Raw genomic sequence first — 22,955 nt, 5'->3', positions numbered from 1 at the left:
ATGGGAGGAGTCGTAGACTTGGGAGATAAACTGAGAAGCAAGCTGGGGCCTGAGCTGGTGGGCCAGAAGGTGGGCAGCTTTATCCCATACTAATGAAACATCCTCCTTGACCGTTATAACATTTACACAGCTTTACTTGTGGAAAGCAAGTCAAATAGAGTTTGAAGCTTTAGCCTGTTTGCAATTAACTCGGGAGCTGTGGACAATCTATTTCTAAAATTGAATTTACCAATTCTGATTGCTTTAATTTTCTTTGCTTGATAATATATGCATTGAGAAATTATGTTCTCCAGAGAACCATTTTGAAGGTCTCTCATAGTACCAATGAGGTGGTGGAATCAGCCTTATTTCTTTTAATAAAAACATCTATACTAATGGATATAAATTTGCAAAATTCTGTGTCATATAGTAAGGTTGTGTTAAATCTCCATGGAGAGTAGCCTTTAGCTTTGGAAGCAAGAGCCAGGTCAAGGGAGTGGGATGCATGGTCTTATATGACTACAACAGAATACTTGTCTGTTTTAACTGTGGGGAAAAGGGCTCTATCTCAGAAAAATCAGCTGATGGGCGAGTTAGCATGGTAGACATGAGAAAAGTATAAGTCCCTTGCGGTCAGGTGGAGGAAATGCCAAGGATCAACATAACCCATTGTCATATAGTACCATAAATGTGGAGAGTGCCTTGGACATACCAGAAGAGTGAAAGTCTTTGGGTTTGAGCAGTCTAGCCCTGGATCTATAACAGTTTGGATCTCCTCCGACGGTAAGGTGGTGGGTGTCTCGATCAGGAAGGGAGGATATAAGCGATGTAATAAATTATGTTTGGGGCATAGGCATTCACCAAACTGGGGTTTGAAAAAGTGTGCCACTAGCTATTGTATAACATCCTCCACAATCTGAAATTATGTTTAAGGGGAAGAACTGTATTCTTCTGTTTATTAAAATTGCCAAATCCTTTCGCTTTGCTGCTGAAGCTGGAATGGAACACCTGCCACCCCATACTTTACGTAATCTGGTGTGATCGTTAACATGAAGGTGCATCCCCTGAAGGATTGTAATCCCAGTGTTAATGCTCTTGAGGTGTGAAAACATTTTGTAACACTTTGCAGGACCATTCAACACCCTAATTATTCTACATAACTAGTCTCATTGAGAGCCTTGTACCACCCTGACTGCCTGAGCTAGTTAGAAGCTGTAGAATCAGTAAACTGAGAGAAGAAGAAAACAAGGCTGAGAGGATCTATAACAAAATGAGACTGACCAAATATAAAAAAGGTCCTTGGTTACTGTCAACATAAAAAAAATCCTTCCCAACCAACTCCAGCCCGGAACAATCACCACACTCCCAAATCACTAGAACAAAGAGTAAATGGTGTGACAAAACTTTTAACTAAATAAAACTTAAATAAATCAAATCCTAAGATTGCCATTATAAACAAGACGAGCAGAAGATATTCAATCTTACATAGCATCCGTTGATTAAACAACCTCATTCACGGAGCACACCTCTGACGTTTGAATTACACTATGTAATAATACACTATTTAAAAGCTGCTTGTTACAGCCGCATAGTAAGAGCGCTAATTAAATCAAACAGTTGAATAGGCCCTTAGTTTTGAACATACAAGTGACCAATACAGGCGTTCAAGCACATGGTAACGCTAAACAACACCAAAACCTGATCATTCTCAGTAATTAAACTCAGCAAAGCCTAACATTTCAGCGTAATTTGGAGTAGCCCAATATTCTGACCATAACAGAGAATCAGTCCAAAACGTCCTCACAGGAACAGGGATGCACAGCATTAAATTTCCATGAGAATATAAATCTTGAATGTCCAATGCTATCGTTCCCCATAGCTGGAAAATGGTCTGAGGTAAGAAACTGGTCCACAAATCCACATTCATTAGATCCAAACAGTCAAGCATTTAGTATGTGCTGCTGAAGGAAAGAATCCACCACCTCACTAAGAGTGATCTTCTCCATTAAGCGAGATGCTGAGATGGGCTGGGTGAATCAACCCGAAGCTTACTCCTTTTATGCACAGTGTGGAATTGATGTCGTTAAATGTTGCTTGTCCCTTTACCTGATCTGCACTCATGTCCCAGCAAATCCTCATTGAGTGGCCTTGGTAAGTGAGATCATGGCAAGAATGAGCTCTTCCCCTTTGTAACTGTACTACCATAGCTCATGGAGGGTCACCCGGGTGAGGTTTTGGACGAAGGGTTCGATGGACTCAGTCTAGCTCCAGCGGTTTGGGGAAAGTCTCCTTACCCACCATCTCTTTGAATAAAACTGACATAAACTGTGTTGGGGTTCAGCCCTCAGACCCCTCTGGTAGTCCAACAATGAATAGGTTTTGTTGTCTTGACCTGTTTCCCAAGTCATCGATTTTAATCCACAGCGACATGCTTTCCTTAATCACCGCAGTCAGCTTGTACTCTAACGCACAGAGCCTGTTTCTGTGATCCGAGGGGGCTGTGTCGATGTCAGTAAGTGTGTTACCTTGTCGGTGTACGAATCCACAGCTAGAGAAGTGGTGTCGAGGGACCCAATGACTTTTCCAATGAATTTTTCAGTTCCAGAGCCAAACTTCATCGGGCTTTATTGAGCTCAAAGTAACAAGAATTTCGCTCAGAATCGTGGGGGAGCTCGTTTCCATCTTAACTGAAGCCGTCAGGGCAGGTGTGTTCTTACGTTTAGATTTTTTCCTGCCTGTATGCTTTAAATCTTTAGGCATACTTGAGTAGACTTGGTGCATGAGTGTTTAAATTAATTTTGCGGTAATCAAAAAATATCAGTGTCATGAAAATTAATTTGTTACAAAAACATCAGGAGAAACCCCTCATGTGTTTCCTCTACATCACTCAACCAGAGGTCCTCCATGGGTACTGTTTAAATATGACAGCAGGACCTTTGACCCCATTAAGTAATGGCAGGACATGCAAATCCCTACGCACCTAGCATGAGATTCACTGAGCTCCTTGCTGATGCATAATTAATGAGCTGCAAAGCAGAAAGCCGCATGTGTTCAGCTGACTCGTTGCCCAGCAGGAATCACACTTACTTTCCCATCTGCCACCACACTTGGTCCCCAAAGCGGAAAATTCTATCCACAGTCTTCACAAAGTATCATGCTGAAAGAATGTGGTAGATATCATTTGCAGCACCCTCCATTACTCCTCTTCCACAACACTTGACCATGTCATTCATATGTAACTAGAAGTGCACTCTAAATTGATGGTAATTGTTGAAACCAAGAATTGAAGTACTTCCTGCACCGATAAAAATAGTTGTATCTACAAAGTACACGCTGCCACCGATTGATCCTGTTTTAAATTGGAAAATATTAACAATCAAATTTTGAAATTCATCTCTCTGCAGGGCGGAGGGAAAATCTTTAAAAATAACTTTTTGCAGTTGCATAAAAGGTGTATGGAGCCTAAAAATTCCATTAGTCTTACGACCAAACAGAAAAACAGAATGACACAGTTAAAACATCAATAAGCACAAGATTGTGTGACATTATGTTTGTTTAATATCAAACACAAACATAAAATTCACACAAAATTGTGGGCATTGGTATTGTAAGATTATTAGGCTATGAACATTTAACTTTATTTGAAATAGTGTACAGTATAAATTGATGCCAAGATAGAGAGATGAGAAGGAGTGCCAAAATTTTAAAAAGATGCCTACTGCAGATAATAAATAAACCTTGAAGCCAGTTGTGTAAGCTAATACATGGGCCTCCATGAAACAAATAACAACAGGATGCAGCAGCCTTGAGATAAGCAGAAATAGAACAACAATGACATACTGAACATTTGAGTGATTAAGTAAGGCTAGCATTGCTCACATGAACTATGACTGGGCAAAGGGAGGGCTTAATCAGAAAACGACCAAGTTAAAACAGACCCTTCTGATCCGTGCAGAGGAGAACAAACAGAACTTAATAAAGGAGAGAAGAGAAAGAAAACGAAGGCACTGAAGACTGAAAGTTGCAAGGTACGTTGTGCGATCCTCAACCTAGAATAACACACAGAGGTATGCAGCCCACATTAGACAGTAAATCACAGCCTAGTTTTATTGCTATTGTTTATATGAAATCATAATCTCACTAAAGTAGTCTCACTTTATTGCGAGTTCCTTCCCATAACAGTAAAGCAGCTGAAAACCCATGTTATGGACAGGAGTGGAGTTCATTGAAGCAGCGCTAGTTTCTCCTCTCGTCTCCCATTGGTAAACAAAATGATGTTTTGGTTTACTACCCCCTTTATAAGTGGTGGCATATTTCTAGTAACAACCCCACAGCAAATTTGAGATAAGATGACCTCAATGTGTTAGTTTATTTGCACCCACTCACATGAGATGGGGGGATCACAACATTGTCTCCTTTGCAGTTATACAGTAAAAGAGGGATAGAGAAAATAAAGTGCAGAGATCACAGATAAAAGGAATATAGTGTTTCACATGGATTCCAGAGTCGAGAATCAAGGTCCAATGTGATATTCTATCATGGAGGCCGGCAGACTGAAAACTGACGCTTTTCTGGTAGAGTTCACATGATGAGATAGGCATGCAGAGATGAATCAGTCTTATAGGCGATGGTACAGAAGAAACAGTGTAGATGGGGCTAGGTATTCAAACTGGGGAGACCTGGTTTTCTGTCAGGCTGCTTGTCAGATGGCAAACAGCAGACTGAGATTTGGCAGTATTACTGGTTACACAAGGTTGGGGGGTTATGTTACATGACTCTCAGCTCTCCATTTTGTCTTTAACAAGAAATGTGTATCCCTCATCTGGCTTCCTGAGATGATTAAATGTACCAACCATTAAGAATTAAAAAGGTTGGTTACTGGGTCCTTTGTCCTAGCAAATGAGTAACTTGTTGGCCAGCCTGGGTTACAAAACATAAATGGTCTTTGTATCATTCTGTTAGAATTTGATCTCTGCAGCATTCATGGAGGTCACTCTTTAGAGATAATATGGGGAAAGTTGCCATGACAGTTTCTTTTTTCCAATGGTCACTGGCAGACATAGCTTTAGTAAGAGTTTTAACAACACCAGGTTAAAGTCCAACAGGTTTATTTGGTAGCAAATACCATAAGCTTTCAGAGCGCTGCTCCTTCGTCAAATGGAGTGGAAATGCATTGGACTTTAACCTGGTGTTGTTAAAGCTGATTTTTTTTCACAACAGTGATTATATTTCAGAAGTAATAGCTCTAAAGCACTTCGGATATTTTGAGATCATGAAAAACAACGTCCTTATTTCAATTTATACTCCATTTAATATCTTGCCATTCAAGGTGTATTTTCTTTCCATAATTCCAATGACTTTTTTTTCTGCTTTGAACTATATCCGCAAATCCAGTTAGCATTCCTATGCCCTCCTGAAATACAACAATAAAACTTCCATTCTATATCTATGCCAATTTACCAAATTGGTGTTTACCCAATTCTCTTCTGAATGGATTGAATCTGCCTCTGCCACCCATTCAGGCAGTGCATTCTAAATTACAACAATTTGCTGTGTAAAAAAAGTTTCCACATGTCACCTCTGGTTCATTTGTTCATTACCTTAAATCTGGGTATCAACTTTTCTGCCAGTTATTCACTATCAAAATCTATCATGATATTGTATACCTCCTCTTAACCTTTTCTGCTCTGTTCAAAGACTTTTGGCTGGAGAATGTTTGTGTGTATTTCAAATGGTCAATTTGTGCTTAGTCAGCGCAGCAATCAAAATTTTAAACTCAGTCCAACATTCACCAGCTGTAAAAATGTCAGAAAGAAAAATACTAAGGGTGCAACTTTCCCAAAACAATTGTGTATCATAAAAGTCCGAAAACAGAGGTGTTCCGCACCGGTCTTTTGGGAGAGTTTGGAATTGCAATCTTCTGGCACTCATCAGTTTTGCTGACAGCCAGGAGCATTGGAGTGGGGGGGGGGGGGGGGGGGGGTGTGCCCAAGTATACCAGGGATGCCAGCTGCAGAGCGCTTAGGTCACTGTGCAGGACGCCCCGAAGTACTAGCGCACCGGGAGACCTCTTCTCTCCCCCTCCACAGACATCAGAGCCCCTCACTCATCATCAGTGGCATTATTAACCCCACACCCACACGGGTCGCTAGCACTGGGACATCAGAATCCTCCTGATGAGTCTCCTGGCAGACCCCTGACACCCCCATATCCCTGCCTACATAACCCCCTTTGAGTGTAAAGTTGTTCATGCCGGCAAAACAGGATCAGGAAGATACAAAACCGATTCGCGCCGGCTGGCTTGCCACACTGATCGAGTGGCACGACGAGCTGGTAAAATCACGCCCCAAGTGTCTATTCCGATTTAAAATGGACAAACTTTAAACCCCATGCAATCATATTAAGAGACAGTAAGGTTTACACAGATTGTTGAAAACATCACAAAGCTAATCATTGCCAACATTAAATACACATGTTAATTTAACTAAAGGCACAATGAGCTACAGTAACCATTAGATGTCTTGGATACGTAATTTCATGCTCTCAAATACCAGCCTTGTTGGGTGAGAGCAGGGAACAAAAATAAGAATCTGAAGATAAGAATCCAGTTTGCAACTCCAAATTTCATGACACTGATTGATTTGAAATAATACCTCCTCAAATGCATTGCTTTTACCAGTATAGATGTTGATATGGTCCATAAGGTAACATGGTTAAGAAAAACAGAAAAGTATGCCTTTTACCCATCTTCCTTAATGTCCTAAATATGATCCTCTAATGATCCTCTTCTCCCACCCCTTAAAAACATTTTTGTATTCTGATCAGTAAAGGGAAAATTAAAATAAGACAGAAGAATAACAAACACAAACATTAGGAAAGATTCATCGTGTTTATACTTTACAAATAAATATATCATTGGCTGAGACTATTTTAGATCTTTTCAGCCATCATTATGGGTCAACTTTAAATTGTGTTGTATAACTCAAAATGAGTTAAAAACTAACCTTCTCTAAACTCACACCAGTTCTTCTGACAAGAGCCTGCAATCTTGCCATGGTTTCGTTTTCCTTTAGCAATTCATAAGTGTTCAATGCTGATCCAGCTACATTTCCGTTCTTCTTATCGCAGACCATATCACTTCCTTTAAAGTTCTTCAGCTTAGAGGCACTTTCACTGCAGTGAAGATTCCCTTCAGGTGGAATCCCAAATGCCATTAGGATCTCTGAGATTTCTTGAATGAATTCTAGTTTATTTGGAAACTGTGGCAAGTCTTCTGGAAGTTCAATAAAATGGTTGTCTATGTCCACAAAGCATAGATTTGCCTGAAAAAGTTCAATATATATTTTGAAAATTTTGAAGTTACTCTTTTGCCATAAATGGATGCAATGATAAAAAAAATACACATAACCCCCCCCCTCAATGCCCTTAAAACTAGGGGACATATTTGTTTTCCAGTTCTATATATACACCTGTGCAAACATCAATCTCATGGAAAGGTCAACCCATGATTTTCACCTTAAAATTTCAATTTTAGAATTTCAGCGAATAAAGCCCAAAAATTTCAGAATCAAAAGTACAATCTTGGAGATGGTTTAGGATGCTAAAATCAAGAAAATTGTCCAAGTGCATTTCATTGTCTTTATAGGATGGTGGGATTCTTCAAATTTTCTGGTTAGATGGCAGCAGCATCTCCTTGTACCCTTGAAATTCAGGTGGACCACATAATCTATCAAGATGCCTTCGAGAAAGCAGAACAAGTATATAGCTCAACTTAAAGTGAAAGCTGTAGAATTCACCAAGACAACAAATAATTACCTAGCAGCATGAAAGTTTAATGTTTCCTAGAAAATAGTTAAAGAATAGAGAAACATATCCAACAAACTAGAAAATACACCAAAGAATAAATGTGCCAGAGGAAAATTGAACTCAAGTGGCCCCAGCTGAAAAGAAAATGGCAGAATGGGTTACAGAGGATCAGCAAAATGGTAAGACAGATAGTGTCTCAAATCTGACCTGAAAACCAGCAATGTTCAAAAACCCGACATTTTTAAGCTGTCATGCATGAACTTTTATTATTTGACGAGTAAGGTAATTTACTAGCTTGATGGGCTAGGTGCTGCATTGGTGAAATGGCGCACTGACTAGTTATTGGTATTGTTTGTCTGTCCTTTCCCAAGCTCCAAATGGTACGAGTAGCCCTTGACCAACCCGACCCAGCCCAAACCAAAGAGTAGCAAAATCCAAAAGCCAGCATGAACTCAGTCCAGAGGTTACTGATTTTAACACACTGCACCTGTACTACCATCCAGTGAGTCTCTGACCCTACACCCTCAAAAAGGCAAAGAAAGATGGTATTCAAAAAAATCAAGGCCAGTGCTTGGTGGTGCACATGATTCAGTGGGATCTTCTAGTCCCACTAACAGCACACCCCCGCCACAAGTCTCCGAGTGGCAAGGGGTTCATTCAACAGGAAACCCTGTTGACAATGATGGGGCCAGAAGATACCCCTGCAGGCCAATGGCTTGCCGCTTCCACCACTGCAAACCACGTGGCAGGTTGTATAGCAAATTCCACCCAGAGTCTGTAATTCTAACAAAGTGAAAATGTCACAGCATCGGTCACCTGAAATCAATGATAAACCATCAAGTTCTCCAACTTGTAAAATTCTACCAACTTGTCATCCAACATCGAGAGAACAATGCATATCAATTGGCTGGCATTGGAAATATGAAAACCAATCAGTTTTGACATGCCAGAAAACAAGATTGTTAACAAGATTGGTGGAACAAAAACCTTGTATAGACAATTGGTCACGAAAACATGTGGTTCAGTAGTGCCACCTTCTGTAGTAAATGATACAAAATTAAAGCAAATGGGCATCTTCAAGCAGAAAAACTTCCCCCAAAGAGAGATTTCAGAAAGACATCATCATCCATTTTCACGAGAAAGACTGGATGGATGAAGGTGGTTGTAAGAAATAGATCAAAGAGTAATCTGAGACCGGGGGACCATGCAAAGAAAAAGGTTTGCTTATCTGGGATTCTTTCATATCCCATCTTGTCAACGATGCAATCAGTGATGCAAGATCAAACAACACCGACATAGCAGTTGACCCCAGTGATCTAAGAAGTGTTCATCAGCCGTTGGATAGGTGTAGAAACATTTCAAGGTTAATATCTGAAAGATGTGGAGTAACTGGATGTTGGAAAGTGAAAAAAACACGCATTAAAGGAGGAAATATGCAAGCTTTTTCATGAGTAACATTGTCAATGGGTAGCAGATATGTGGAAATATTGCCAAAAAACCATTTCCAAAATGTGGAGTATTAAATGCATTAGATGGTAATGAGGACAAGTACTTGTGATCTGATGATGCTGAAGTTACAACCAATGATAATAATGGTAATGATGTGGTAGATTCATAAGATTATATTTTGCAATCAGGTAATTCGACCAAATTGTTCAATGATTCAGATGGTGATCAGAGTAATTTGGAAGGATTTTAACGTGAAGTGAGAAATTACTGGGATTACTGTGCTGGTGACGTACTGGTTGAAGACATGCGATACTATAACCACATGGTTTTCATGGCATGTATTGTTTGATAAATTGTGTAAGTTTCGGTACTTAGGGTGGTAAGCCTCGTGAAACAGAGGGAGAAAAAAAAAATCAAGTTTAAATGCTGTGTCAAGCATGCATGTCAACCCCTCAAGAGTATCATTCATGTAAAAGTCAACTCTTACATTTTTGCCCTAAAAAATATCAGTCTCAAAAATGCAACTTTAATTATGTTACTGGAAAGTGTGCAATGATGGGTAGGATTTTGCCTCTGGGGTCAAGAAACCAATGTCGGAACTGTTTCTAAGTCCTGACCCTGCCCTTGGACAGAAGTAGCTGCAGTTCAGATTTTTGCAGCAATTGGCTGCTAATTGACTGGATGTCAGATTACAAATCAGCAGCCATAGTTGCTGAGGCAGAACCAATTTAATGGCTCCATGGCAGCCATTACTGAGGCAACCATTTGAAAGAAAAAAAAATGCAAGAACCAGGAAAAGAGGAAAAGCAGAAGCCTGGCACCGAGGGCAGGACAGCCTTTTGTTACGCAGATCCTGACCTTGAGGTCCTCCTGGTGACTATGAAAGAAAGGAAGGTGATCCTCTTTCCAGGGGGTAGATTGAAAGGTCACTCAGCCAAACAAAACAGGCAGCAGCAGAAGAGCAGTTGGTTGCAGTGCCTTAAAAGGTTCAATTACCTTCTTCAATTGACAAAGTGAGTGCAACCCCAATGAATTCTGACCCTGGGTATTTATCCACCAACAGACACACTGGTGTGCATGCTGTTCCTGAATATGGGAGACATCAAGAGAAACTGCATGCCCAGAGTACTTACAGACCCCTCAGCCAGGCTCAGAGTGCCAGTAGTGTTCTAGACTCGCAAGCATTGATCTTTGAGGTAGGAAACCTCAACATTTAAGAAGCATTTAGAGTACTTGAAACACAAGGTTTTGTCCTTAGCATACAAGGCTACTGACCAAGTGCTGGAAAATGGGATTAGAATAGATAGGTGCTTGATGGCTGGAGGAGACACAATGGGCCAAATGGCCTTTTTCTGTGCAGCAAAACTATAAATTACATAAATGAGCAGCTGGCCAGGAGGATCTTATTTCTCTCTCTTTTGTCCTTGCAGGAAAAAAAAGGATACATAATGCTAGGGAGAGGGGTATCACTGGAGGAGTGCCCCAGATCACTGTGGGACTACCATTGAAGAGAGAGCTATAGAAATCACCAGAGTGACACCACAGGATCCAGGTAAGGAAGGAAAGATGAGCATAACTGAAAGCGAAGGCAAAAGGTATAGCAATCTGTGGATTAGAGGAGGAGAGTCCCCTCCTCCCTATCCAACAACATGCTAAATACTCAAATGTATTGGAAGTGTTTGGAAGCAGAGGCTTCTGTTGTCCAGGGCTAGTTTTCATGATCTCCTTCTTGTGTCTCTTACAGGTTCTGTCATGGTGAACACCAGAGTCCTGCACAACAACAGGGCCAGAAACCAAGACAGTCATATCCTACAAGCGCACCCTTCAGCAGCGCAGATACATTCACACTGATCCTCGTACATGCTTATTTAGGGGAGCATTGAGAATGGCACTAAGGTGAAGAGAACAGCACTGGTGAATAGGAGAAGATGGGAGAAACAGAAATTGCTGTGGGCAGTCTCCCTCAGAGGATGGAGGACAGACACAGTCATGCTCAGTTGGGCACAGATGCAACACCTTGGGAGTCACTAAAATGGAGAGTCTACTTAGACCAGCAGCAATAGATGTGTACCCTCACGTCAAGAATTCTCTTAGGCAGTGTGGAATGCATAAGCTCCTTCACTGAGAAAGTGGCACTCAAGAGTGGATGCAGGTGCAGCACATGCACAGAATGCATACAACAGTCTGTAGCATAAACCGCTCAGAGATACTTCTGGTGCAAAGCTTCATTGAATGGATGCCAATTGCGCCGCTCACCTTCAGCCATCCAGAGTGGCATCCAAGGGCTGAAGCAGTCATCCCCCACGGGTGTTATCATCATCATCAGCCTCCAAGTCCACTGACTCGGGGCCATCTATCCAGCAGGGCCCCAGGTCCCTATATTGATGCTGGTGTAGCAGCTTCTGGAGATACCATCACCAGCACCTCCATGACCAAAATGACCATCATGTGCACATCAACCACAAGCAGGCATAAGCAAGCAGGCTTCCTCCACCTCATCCGAAGCCACAAGGAGAGCATGGAGTAGAAGAGGCCAAGACAACAGGCTACCATGTTGGGAGGAGCACCGAATGGTTCATTGGGGTTTGTTTCACTTTTAAATATGCAATTTGTTACTTTTGGAACACACTGTAAATATTGATACATGATTCCAGATAATTTTTCCATATTTTTCATGGTGAAACTAGAAGAGTGAAGTGGTAAAGAGAATCAAAGGCCTTTGAACAGGGCAAGTGAGGTTGCCAGATCATTCATTGGCAGTAAGAATGGATCTATTCCAAGCTGTAACTTAAATGGAAGTGTCCTCACAAGCAACTTAAAAAGAGCTCTGGAGCATGCTGTCCTCTTGGGTTAAAGGGTTCAACAGAAATGTTCCTGGATCAGATGCTCCCGGATGTTGCTGGCATCCTGATAAAACCTTCAAATTCTACACGGGCCCCGGTCATCTCTGTTGTTCTACATCATCCTCTTCCTCTTTCTCCTCCTCCTCTACTACATCCTGCTCCGCCTCTTTCTATGATGAAGAGTCGCTGAGCAGAGACTGATAGCCAAGTTCCGCACACATGAGGACGGCCTCAACCGGGATCTTGGGTTCATGTCACACAATCTGTAACCCCCACGACTTGCCTGGACTTGCAAAATCTCACTAACTGTCCTGTCTGGAGACAATGCACATCTCTTTAACCTGTGCTTAACGCTCTCTCCACTCACATTGTCTGTACCTTTAAGACTTGACTACCTGTAAAGACTCGCATTCCAATCATTATTTTGTAAATTGAGTTAGTGTCTTTATATGCCCTGTTTGTGAATAGAACTCCCACTCACCTGACGAAGGGGCAGTGCTCCGAAAGCTAGTGGATTTTGCTACCAAATAAACCTGTTGGACTTTAACCTGGTGTTGTGAGACTTCTTACAGTGTTTACCCCAGTCCAACGCCGGCATCTCCACATTCAGTCAAGAAGCCAATTTTGTATCCATTTAGATACCTCACCCTGGATCCCGTGAGATTTAACTTTATGCAACAACCTACCATGCAGTACCTTGTCAAAGGCCTTGCTAAAGTCCACGTAGACAACATCAACTGCACTGTCCTCATCTACCTTCTTGGTTACACCTTCAAAAAACTCAATTAAATTTGTGAGACATGATTTTCCACTCACAAAGCCCTGCTGACTGTCCCTAATCAGTCCTTGCATCTCTAAATGCCTGTAGATCCTGTCTCTCAAAATACCTTCCAACAATTTACCCACCACAGATGAGGCTAACTGGCCTGTAGTTCCCAGGCTTTTCCCTGTAGCCCTTTTTAAACAAAGGCACAACATTTGCCACTCTCCAATCTTCAGGCACCTCACCCATGACTATCAATGATTCAAATATCTCGGCTCGGGGACCCGCAATTTCCTCCCTAGCCTCCCACAACGTCCTGGGATATACCTCATCAGGTCCCGCAGACTTATCTACCTTGATGCGCTTTAAGACTTCCAGCACCTCCTTCTCTGTAATATGTACACTCAAGACATCAATATTTAATTCCCCAAGTTCCCTAACATCCATGCTTTTCTCAACAGTAAATACTGATGAGAAATATTCATTTAGGATCTCGCCCATCACTTGTGGATCCACACATAGATTACCTTGTTGATCCTTAAGAGGCCCTACTCGCTCCCTTGTTACTCTTTTGCCCTTTATGTATTTGGAGAAGCTCTTTGGATTCTCCTTTGCCTTATCTGCCAAAACAATTTCGTGTCCCCTTTTTGCCCTCCTGATTTCTCTCTTAACTCTACTCCTACACCCCCTATACTCTTCAAGAAATTCACTTGATCCCAGCTGCCTATGCATGTCATGTGCCTCTTTCTTCTTCTTGACCAGGGCCTCAATATCCCGAGTCATCCAGGGTTCCCGACTTCTGCCAGCCTTGCCCTTCTCTCTTAGAGGAATGTGTTTACCCTGAACCCTGGTTAACACACTTTTGAAAGCATGTCACTTACCAGACTTCCCTTTGCCTTCCCACAGACTCCCCCAATTAACTTTTGAAAGTTCCTGCCTGATATCATCAAAATTGGCCTTGCCCCAATTTAGAATATTAACTTTTGGGACAGACCTATCATTCTCCATAGCGATCTTAAAACTAATAGAATTATGGTCACTGGTCCCAAAGTGATCCCTCACTAACATTTCTGTCACCTGCCCTTCATTATTTCCCAAGAGGAGGTCGAGTTTTGCCCCCTCTCTAGTCGGGCCATCCACATACTGAATGAGAAATTCCTCCTGAATACACTCAACAAATTTCTCTCCATCCAACCCTCTAATACTATGGCTGTCCCAGTCAATGTTGGGAATGTTAAAATCTCCGACTATTACCACCCTATTTTTCTTGGAGCTATCTGTAATCTCCTTACATATTTGCTCCTCAATTTCCCGCTGACTATTTGGGGGCCTATAGTACAACCCTATCAAAGTGATTTCCCCCTTCTTATTTCTCAGTTCTACCCATATAGACTCAGTGGCCGGGTCATGCCAGGGTCTCACTCTTTTCAAAAGCCACACCTCTCTGGAAGGCAATGTTATGGTGAGCAAGGCATACCATTGTGAGGCACATGACATGAGGTGGTGGCACAGTGGTAATGTCATTGTATTACTCATCCAGAGGCCCAGACAAATGTTCTGGGGACACGTATTCACATTCCACCACAGCAGCTGGTGAAATTTACATTCAATTAATAAATAAATCTGGAATCACAACTTATCCTCAGTGACCATAAAACCCAGCTGGTTCACTCGGATCCATTTGGGCAGAAAATCTGTCAGCCTACATGTGACTCCAGACTCACACCAATGTGGGTAGCTCTTAAATGACCTAGCAAGCCTCTCAGTTGTACCAAAGTCAAAAAAGAATGAAACCAGATGGATTACCCAGCATTAACAGACATTGGAAACAATAATGGCACACTGTTGATCCTGCAAAGCCCTCCTTACCAACATCCAAGGGATTGTGCCAAACCTGTCTGTCCCATAGACTAGTCAAGCAACAGGCTGACATTGTCATACTCACTAAATCATAGCTAACAGACAATATCCCATACACCAGCATCACCGGGTTTGTCGTTTGCCACCAGCAGAACAGACCCACAGAGGTGATGGCAAGGGAGTTGCCCTGGAAATCTTCAACACCACCTCTGGACCCTGGGAAGTCCCATGGCATCATGTCAAACATGGGCAAGGAAACCTCCTGTTGTTTACCACTTGCTGTTCCCCCTCAGCTGATGAGTATCAGTTGGAAGAAGCACGAAGGATGGAGAAGCACAGAGTATACTCTGGTTGGGGGACTTCAATGTCCATCACCAAGAGTGGCTCAGTAGTGCCATTACTGTCCAGCTGGTTGAATCCTGAAGGACATAGCTGCTAAATGGTGCCTACAGCACATGCTGAGGGAGCCAAGAAGAGGGAAAATCCTACTTTACTTCATCCTCACCAATCTACTTGTAGAAGATGCATCTGTTCATGATAGTATTAGTAGGCATGACCACCTGCATTACCATCACTGAATCCCCATAATCAATATCCGAAGGGTCACCATTTACCAGAAACACAACTGGACTAGCCATATAAATACTGAGGCTACAAGAATATGTCAAAGGTTAGGAATCCTACAGCAAGTAATTCACTTCCTGACTCCATAAAGCCTACCCACCATCAACAAGATACAAGTCAAGTCAGGATGGAATACTCTCCACTTGCCTGGATGAGCAAGGTACCAACATCAAGTTCAACACCATCCAGGACAAAAGCAACCCACTTGCTAGGCAGCCCTTCAAAAAAAAATTCCCTTGCTCCATCACTGATGAGCTGCGGCAGCAGTGTATACCATCTACAAGATGCACTGCAGTAACTCTTCAAGCTCCTCAGGCAGACCTTCCAAACCAACGACTGCTATCATCCAGGACAGCAGACACAGGGGAACACCACCGCCTGCAAGTTCCCCTCCAAATCAATCATCCAGACTTGGAAATATATTGCTTCACAGTCGCTGGGTCAAAGTCCTGGAATTCCCTCCCGAATAGTATTGCTTGTGCACCGACACCACAGGGACTGCAGCAGTTCAAGGCAGCGGCTCACCACTACATTCTCAAGGGCAAGAAGAGATGGGCGATAAATGTTGGCCCAGACAGCAACACGCACAATCCGTGAAGTAATTTTTTTTTAATGTCCTTGCGGAGAAGGCAGCCCATCTTCACATGGAGGATACTGTGCCTTTAAAAAATATATTTGTCATTTTTTTGTGCAGGATTTTTTTTAAACAGTCTGTTCTAACCAGTGCCACTTGGGCTGTAACCAGCAATCTGTGTTGTTACTGCTGTAGCATAATTGCTCCTAATTTCTAGAATGTTTGTTTTAATCTGAACTGAACTGAGCTGATCTGTTGTTTTTTGTGATTTCGCCCGCAGAGTAGCACTTGATTAGGTTGACTGACAGGTAATGTCATACGACTGGGTGAAACTAGGCTTGCGCAGAAAACTCAGGTCAGATGCTGGTTGGAGTTGTTAGAGAGCAGTGCCTCTCTTTTCCTCTCTGAAGTTGGAGACAGTAATCTGCCAGGAAATAAGTCTCTTTTCTGAAATTCTGCTGTTTGGGAGTCAGAAGGCAGGTGTCTGTCCAGATTTCAGTCCAGAGGTGTTAAAAGGCTGGAAATCTAGCACCTATGTGAGCATATTGGTTTTTGGCACTAACTGGTTCTAAAGAAGGGATGCTGCTTATAATTGGAACGATAGAGATTGCTAGCTGCTAAAAATTATCCTTTGTCATGTTTAAGCATTTTAATTGGTTAAATATATGCTCATCCTTTTTGTCATATCTTAACTGTTTTAAATAATAAGTTTGTTTTGCTAAAAGCTTCCCAGTTGGTCACTTGAATCATACCTGGAATTAAATACCTTATGCTCACCCTAATGCCAAAATCAAAAGAAAAATTTGGGTCGAGGCTAACTTCATAATCTACCTTGGAGTTTGGTCTGGTCTGGTCCCTAACAATATCCTCGATCGTGTTGTGTGGCACTATCACTATGCTAAATGGGATAGAATCATAGAATCATAGAAACCCTACAGTGCAGAAGGAGGCCATTCGGCCCATCGAGTCTACACCGACCGCAATCCCACCCAGGCCCTACCCCCACATATTTTACCCACTAATCCCTCTAACCTACGCATCTCAGGACTCTAAGGGGCAATTTTTAACCTGGCCAATCAACCTTACCCGCACATCTTTGGACTGTGGGTGGAAACTGGAGCACCCGGAGGAAACCCACGCAGACACGAGGAGAATGTGCAAACTCCACACAGACAGTGACCCAAGCCAGGAATCGAACCCAGGACCCTGGAGCTGTGAAGCAGCAGTGCTAACCACTGCGCTACCGTGCTGAAAAGACGTGAGATTTAGAAAAGATCTCACGCCTCCAAACCAGGTATCCATGAAGTGCTGTAAGCCATCAGCAGCAGTGGAATTGTATTTAACCACAATCTGGAAAGTTCCATTTGGGAACAGAGGTAAGTGTAACTTTGCTTTGGTGAAGACAGAATTTCATGAGATTGAGAGTCAACAGGTGGTGATAATCAGTAAGGCCTACTTTTGAGGCAGAGAAAACATTAACTTCATTGCATTGAACCATGGGTGAGATTTCTCAGTTTGGATTTCATGAGAAAAGTGTAGCTGGAAGATTTGCTCTAGTTCGTAGCTATTGGAATAAATCTATAGTGGTCCTCACAAAGCCTTGCAGCAGAAAGCAGTCAGCTGAGTTAGCTTTGGAAGCTGTGGGAAGGCAGTTGAATATCTGCCAACAACTCAAAAAAAAAGGACTGAGGTATCATAGTTGTGAGGTCTGTAGAGAAAAGCGTAGAGGATCACATAGCCAAAACTTGCAAAGATTGCATAAGTTTATCTGGAGGAATGGCTGGGATATGAAGGAGAATTAAAGTAAATGCCACAGGACTATGGTATACTTTCTGGGTTGGTCCCAGAGAAAGTGATGAACCATCAAGATTCCGAAGTTAGGGGAAAAGAGTAAAAAGGCAAACTGAGTTGATAGCATAAGTCTTTATAAGCTATAGTGTTAAGTTAGTGGTGCTTGCTTTGTTTAAATATCTCTTGATATATAAACAATAGCTTGTTTCTGTAAAAGAAAAAGGAAATCTTGTGATATAGTTCCATTGATTAATTGCTGGATGATTGGATTTAGTCAGAGCAGTGCCTTGGGCCCAATCATCTTCAGCTGCTTCATTAATGACTCAGATGATTACTTAATATTCAGAACCATTCACGACTCCTCAGATACTGAAGCAGCCCGTGCCCATATGCATCAAGACCTAGACAACTTTCAGGCTTGGGTTGATAAATGGCAAGCACATTCGCACCACACAACTGCCACGCAATGACCATCTTCAACAAGAAAAAATCTAGCCATCTCCCCTTGACATTCAATGGTATTATCATCACGGAGGTGTTACATCCTGAACTAGAACTGGACCAGCCATATAAATGCTCTGGCTACAAGAGCAGGTTAGAGGCTAGGAATCCTGCGGCGATCCTGCACCAAAGCTTGGCTACCTTCTAAAAGTCACAATTCAGGAGTGTGATGGAATACTCTCTACTTGTCTGGATGAGTGCAGCTCCAACAACACTTCAAAAAATTCAACACCATCAAGGACAATGTAGCCTGCTTGATTGGCACCCCATCCACCATCTTATTCATTTCCTCCACCATCGCACAGTGGCAGCAGTGTGTACTATATACAAGATGCATTGCAGCAATTCATCAAAGCTCCTTCAACAGTAATTCCCAAACCTGTGGCATCCACCAACTAGAAAGACAAAGGCAGCAAAAGCATGGGAACACCACCACCTGCAAGCTCACTACCAAGTCAGACACAATCTTGACTTAGAACTAGATCACTGTTTCAGCGCCATTAAAAAAATATTAAAAAGGTGGGGGAGAGGCGGCACAGTGGTTAGCACTGCTGCCTCACAGCGCCAGGGACCTGGGTTCGATTCCCAGCTTGGGTCACTGTCAGTACGGAGTCTGCATGCTCTCCCCATGTCTGCATTGGTTTCCTCCAGGGTGCTCCGGTTTCTTCCCACAGTCTAATGATGTGCTGGTTAGGTGCATTGGTCATGCTAAATTCTCCCTCGTGTACCCGAACAGGCGCCAGAGTGCGGCAACTAGGGGATTTTCACAGTGACTTCATTGTAGTGTTAATGTAAGCCTACTCGTGACACTAATAAATAAACTTTCAACTTTAAACCATTGGGTCAAAATTCTGAAATGCCCTTCTCAACAGCACTATGGATGTACGTACACCACATGGACTGCAGCAAGTCAAGAAGGCAACTCACCACCACTTTCTCAAGGGAAATTGGGGATGGGCAATAAATGTTGGCCGAGCCAACAATGTTCACACCCCATGAAAGAATGAAAAAACCCTTAGGAATGTACTACTAGCTACCACCTGATTAGTCCAGGCACTGGAATCGCATCATTAGAAGTCCAATGTCCCAGTCAGGTGCTGCTCATGAGCAGATGCTTCAGTTGAGCACCCCTCCCTCAGAATCATGTAAAGAAGTGAGTAACCATCTCTTCCATCCACAAAGTTTGGAGAAGGGAATGAGAAGTTGCGACACACTGGACAGCTGGAGGGTGAGAGTCAATACAGCTGTCAGGGCTGCAAGCGCACGTGTGTTAAGCTCTTCTTGTGATAGCAGACGAGCCAAACTTTGGAATAGAAGCCCTTCTTGCTGATGAATCTCACTGGCCGCTCACTTGGCACCTTGAAAACCACCTGGGTGTAATTGAGGATGTCCTGCACTTGCAGGAATTGAAAGATCGAGGCAAATCCCATTACCCTTTCTGCCTCGAGGCCCCATCTGTCTGAAATTGAATGTATTGCCCAACTTCAAATAGGGCATCACTGCCCCACTAGCTACAATGGTACTGCCATTTTCAAGACACCTCCAAGGTCCATTACTGAATCTTGAAAGGGGAAAGAGGTTGAAAGTGATACTAACAGCTACTGGCATGGCACTTCATGGCAAGCAGTGGTGCGAGGTCTTCCGCTACAAAAACGCAAATCTGAGTGACCATCTGTCTGGAAAGGTGCAGTCTCCTGCAGCATTTGTTCTCCAACATGTCCAGGCAGCTCAGTCTTTAGCATTACACCAATGCTGCAGGTATGGCCTCCATTGTGTTCTTACCCCTCATTCTTCTTCTGTATGCTCATCATGCCTGGGGCTTCATCTCTGCTGCTGATGATATTGATCTTCTCTATTCAACCCAATATCCAATCACTATAATCCCACCACCTCAACTGCATTTAACTACACTCATACCGATGTCTGGAACGCTAACACTCTCCTCTTATGGCTTCCTGATACAGGAGTTTCCAGGCACCCACCAATGTCTATGCACACAGACTATTGTCCCTGCAACCTCAACACACCCAATTGCATCCATGTGCCAACTACTTTGTGCTACTCTCAGCCATGCTCCCTTTTATGGGTCTACCTAATTTCATGGTATGGCCCTGGTATGATTTGTTCAATACTGTTTTTCCATCTCCATGCACTTGGACTACCCCTGAACCAGTATGCAACTTGTGTGTCCTGACTAAAAATTCTAAATGGACCCTTAAGAATCAAACAATGAGATCATTAACAAAAGTAGCTGGCTTTAATACCAAATCCGGCAGATTTCTAGGGCTTGTTTTCCCCCATCCTCAGAGTTGAGGCAGGAATTGCAAAATAAAGCTGGCACTCCAGCCAGCAGCACTAATTTTCTCACCTGACAGCCTCTGGGCCTGCCCCCACTGGCACCTAAATATCTTTCACAAGCATCAGATAATAAAACATGTTTTGTCCTTGGCCGAAAGCATAAAACCATTGCCAAAATTCATGTACCCTGATCAAGAATGTCTAGCACTTCAGCAGTTTTTCTTTGAATACAGATTTCCACCATTGTACCCAAAGTTATTTAATCATTTATATCTATGTATGCAAGCATTCACGTGCTTTTTCTTCTTGCTGCAGGAATTGAAACATCATACAATATTCCTCTATAATAACACTTAACAGCAGCTATTCAAAATTCCTCAATAGATACATCACTATTTGGCCAAAATCCTAATAATGGTGAAGCCCTTTATTCAGCCAACAGGCCAGCTTCACACCAAGAACAAAACACATCATGCCAGACAAAGAAGCAGTATATTGTACAACTGCCAACAGTCTAAATTTCCTTCCACATACACCAGTTGGCACTGGAGACATTGCTTGAATTTAAACAAGTTTTCAGAAGCAAATGATGATCCATTTGCTACTTCAAATTCAGCAAGCATATCCTGACAATTTCATTATTTGCAGGTACCTGCGTTATTTTCTTGCATCCCCACCAAACCCCAATACAGTTTTAGTTAAAATCTGTTTGAGTAGCAAACTAAGCTCTTACTCTGCGAGGACAAAATATTGACACAACTTAGTAATTAGCAAAATGCATCTGACCTAAATTCAGTCCCTGGTTAATTCCTGTTGAAGGTTATCCAATGGATATCTTGCAACTTAATGTATACTTTTATATATGTCGCGCAGTGAAAAAATATATGCACTTTAATAGTAAATAAATTACAATGGAAGTAAATTAGAAACTAAAACTTTGAAGCAAATTACATGCTAGATTTTATTGTACATCCTTTAACTTGAGAGACTTTACAGTTATACCTAGTTCATGGTAAAATTTTAGAGGGAAGATTAAAGTTTAACATTTAGGGCAGAAGTTTTCAATTTTTTAACCAAGTGCACTGGCGGGCAGTTCTGGCGGCGTCCTTCCCACTGCCCAGAATGAAACTCATGCCCAATTCTGTGCTTGGAAGCTTATTAATCATGCACTGGAAAAATATCAGACTGAATCACCCGGCAGTTCAGGAGCTGTTTCGTCAGCTTGAATTCAACTCATGGGTTCAAAGGTCCCGGCGCCATATTTAAACACCAGTCCAAAACAATCATATCACTCTCTCCAGCCCAGCTGTCTTCAGGAGACCATTAAGCATGTCAGGAAGCCAAAAGCAAATAGCAAGCAGCCTCAAGAAGGGTTGGGAAGTGGGGGAGAATCAGGCATGAAGAGGTAAAGAGTCCCATACAGGTACAGCACATACCATAGGAGTTCAGGAGGGTGGGAATAACTTGGGCGAGGGGGGTGGTCAGTAGAGAGCCAGCAAGAAGGTGCTTCATCAACTTATTGGTATCTTTAGTTTTTATTGAATGTTTTTCATGGCTTTGGTCAATTTCCTGTACTTTATCGCCTATCTGCTATTTCTGTCAGTCTTTTCTTTTTCCTTATATTGGTTCACCCCTTCTCTTGCACATTTTTTTTTGCTATGACTTGTGCACTCCTTTCCCTTTGCCTCATCTCTTCTCTCCTACAGTTTCAATTACATCTCTGCCAGATTTGTTTCTGTAGTATATCTGCTAAAATTATCCTCAACTTTTAAAAATGCAATTCTGTTGTCAGTTTGAGTCTGTCTACATTACAGATTTTTCCTCAGCTCTTTTAACATTATCGTTGCGTTATACTCCGCATCTGTCTATAGTTTATTCTTTCCCTTCTTGATACTTCCATTTATCACCTTGTCACAATAGTTAGTAGAATAGGAATGGTGTTGCCTCATTGGATAGCCATGAGAAAGCAAGTGAGCTACTTGAGCAGTGGGAGTCTGACCAGTCAGTCTATAATAATTAGCCTACTTGTCCAAAACTAAACATTGCAGTGATTTCTAGGTACCAAGAAAGAGCGGAACAGCAGAGGCTACAGACACTGTTGCAATGAGAAAAGGTTGTGGCAGGCCAAATATTACTAAAATGTTTTTTTTTTTAAAAACTACCATAGACAGAAAACTCATCCCACTCAAAAGTCCTTAAGAAAAGGTCAGGAAAAAGGTATCACCATATCGACAGATTAAAAATGATTATGGACTTTTCACTGTTGTGTAGGTGATTCATGAAAGTTCCTTTTATATTTCTCAGTCCCTTCCAACTCTATTTCCTGCTGAATATTTTCTGAAGCACTCCACTGTGAATAAACCAAAATGCCAGTTCCAAAAGGAGTTATACTGGATTAAGTAAATGTCATTTCTTATTATCTTTTCCATCATTAAATTTAAAAGATGTTTATTTAACATTTTATCCC

The 22,955-nt window shown here is 42.1% G+C and overlaps 1 protein-coding gene across 6 annotated transcripts in view; it reads right to left on the bottom strand.

Moving 5' to 3' along the window:
- dennd5a (DENN/MADD domain containing 5A) overlaps positions 1–22,955 on the bottom strand; it is a 263,959-nt gene that overhangs the window by 122,572 nt on the left and 118,432 nt on the right. For all 6 annotated transcript variants that reach the window (XM_078220715.1, XM_078220711.1, XM_078220712.1 and 3 more), the window contains one exon: positions 6,984–7,301. In XM_078220715.1, the coding sequence (XP_078076841.1) occupies positions 6,984–7,301 (318 nt within the window). The remainder of the gene's footprint in view (positions 1–6,983; positions 7,302–22,955) is intronic.

The sequence above is a fragment of the Mustelus asterias genome, chromosome 9 (assembly GCF_964213995.1).
Source record: "Mustelus asterias chromosome 9, sMusAst1.hap1.1, whole genome shotgun sequence".
Lineage (NCBI taxonomy): Eukaryota > Metazoa > Chordata > Chondrichthyes > Carcharhiniformes > Triakidae > Mustelus > Mustelus asterias.
This window is presented reverse-complemented; position numbering and strand designations above follow the sequence as displayed.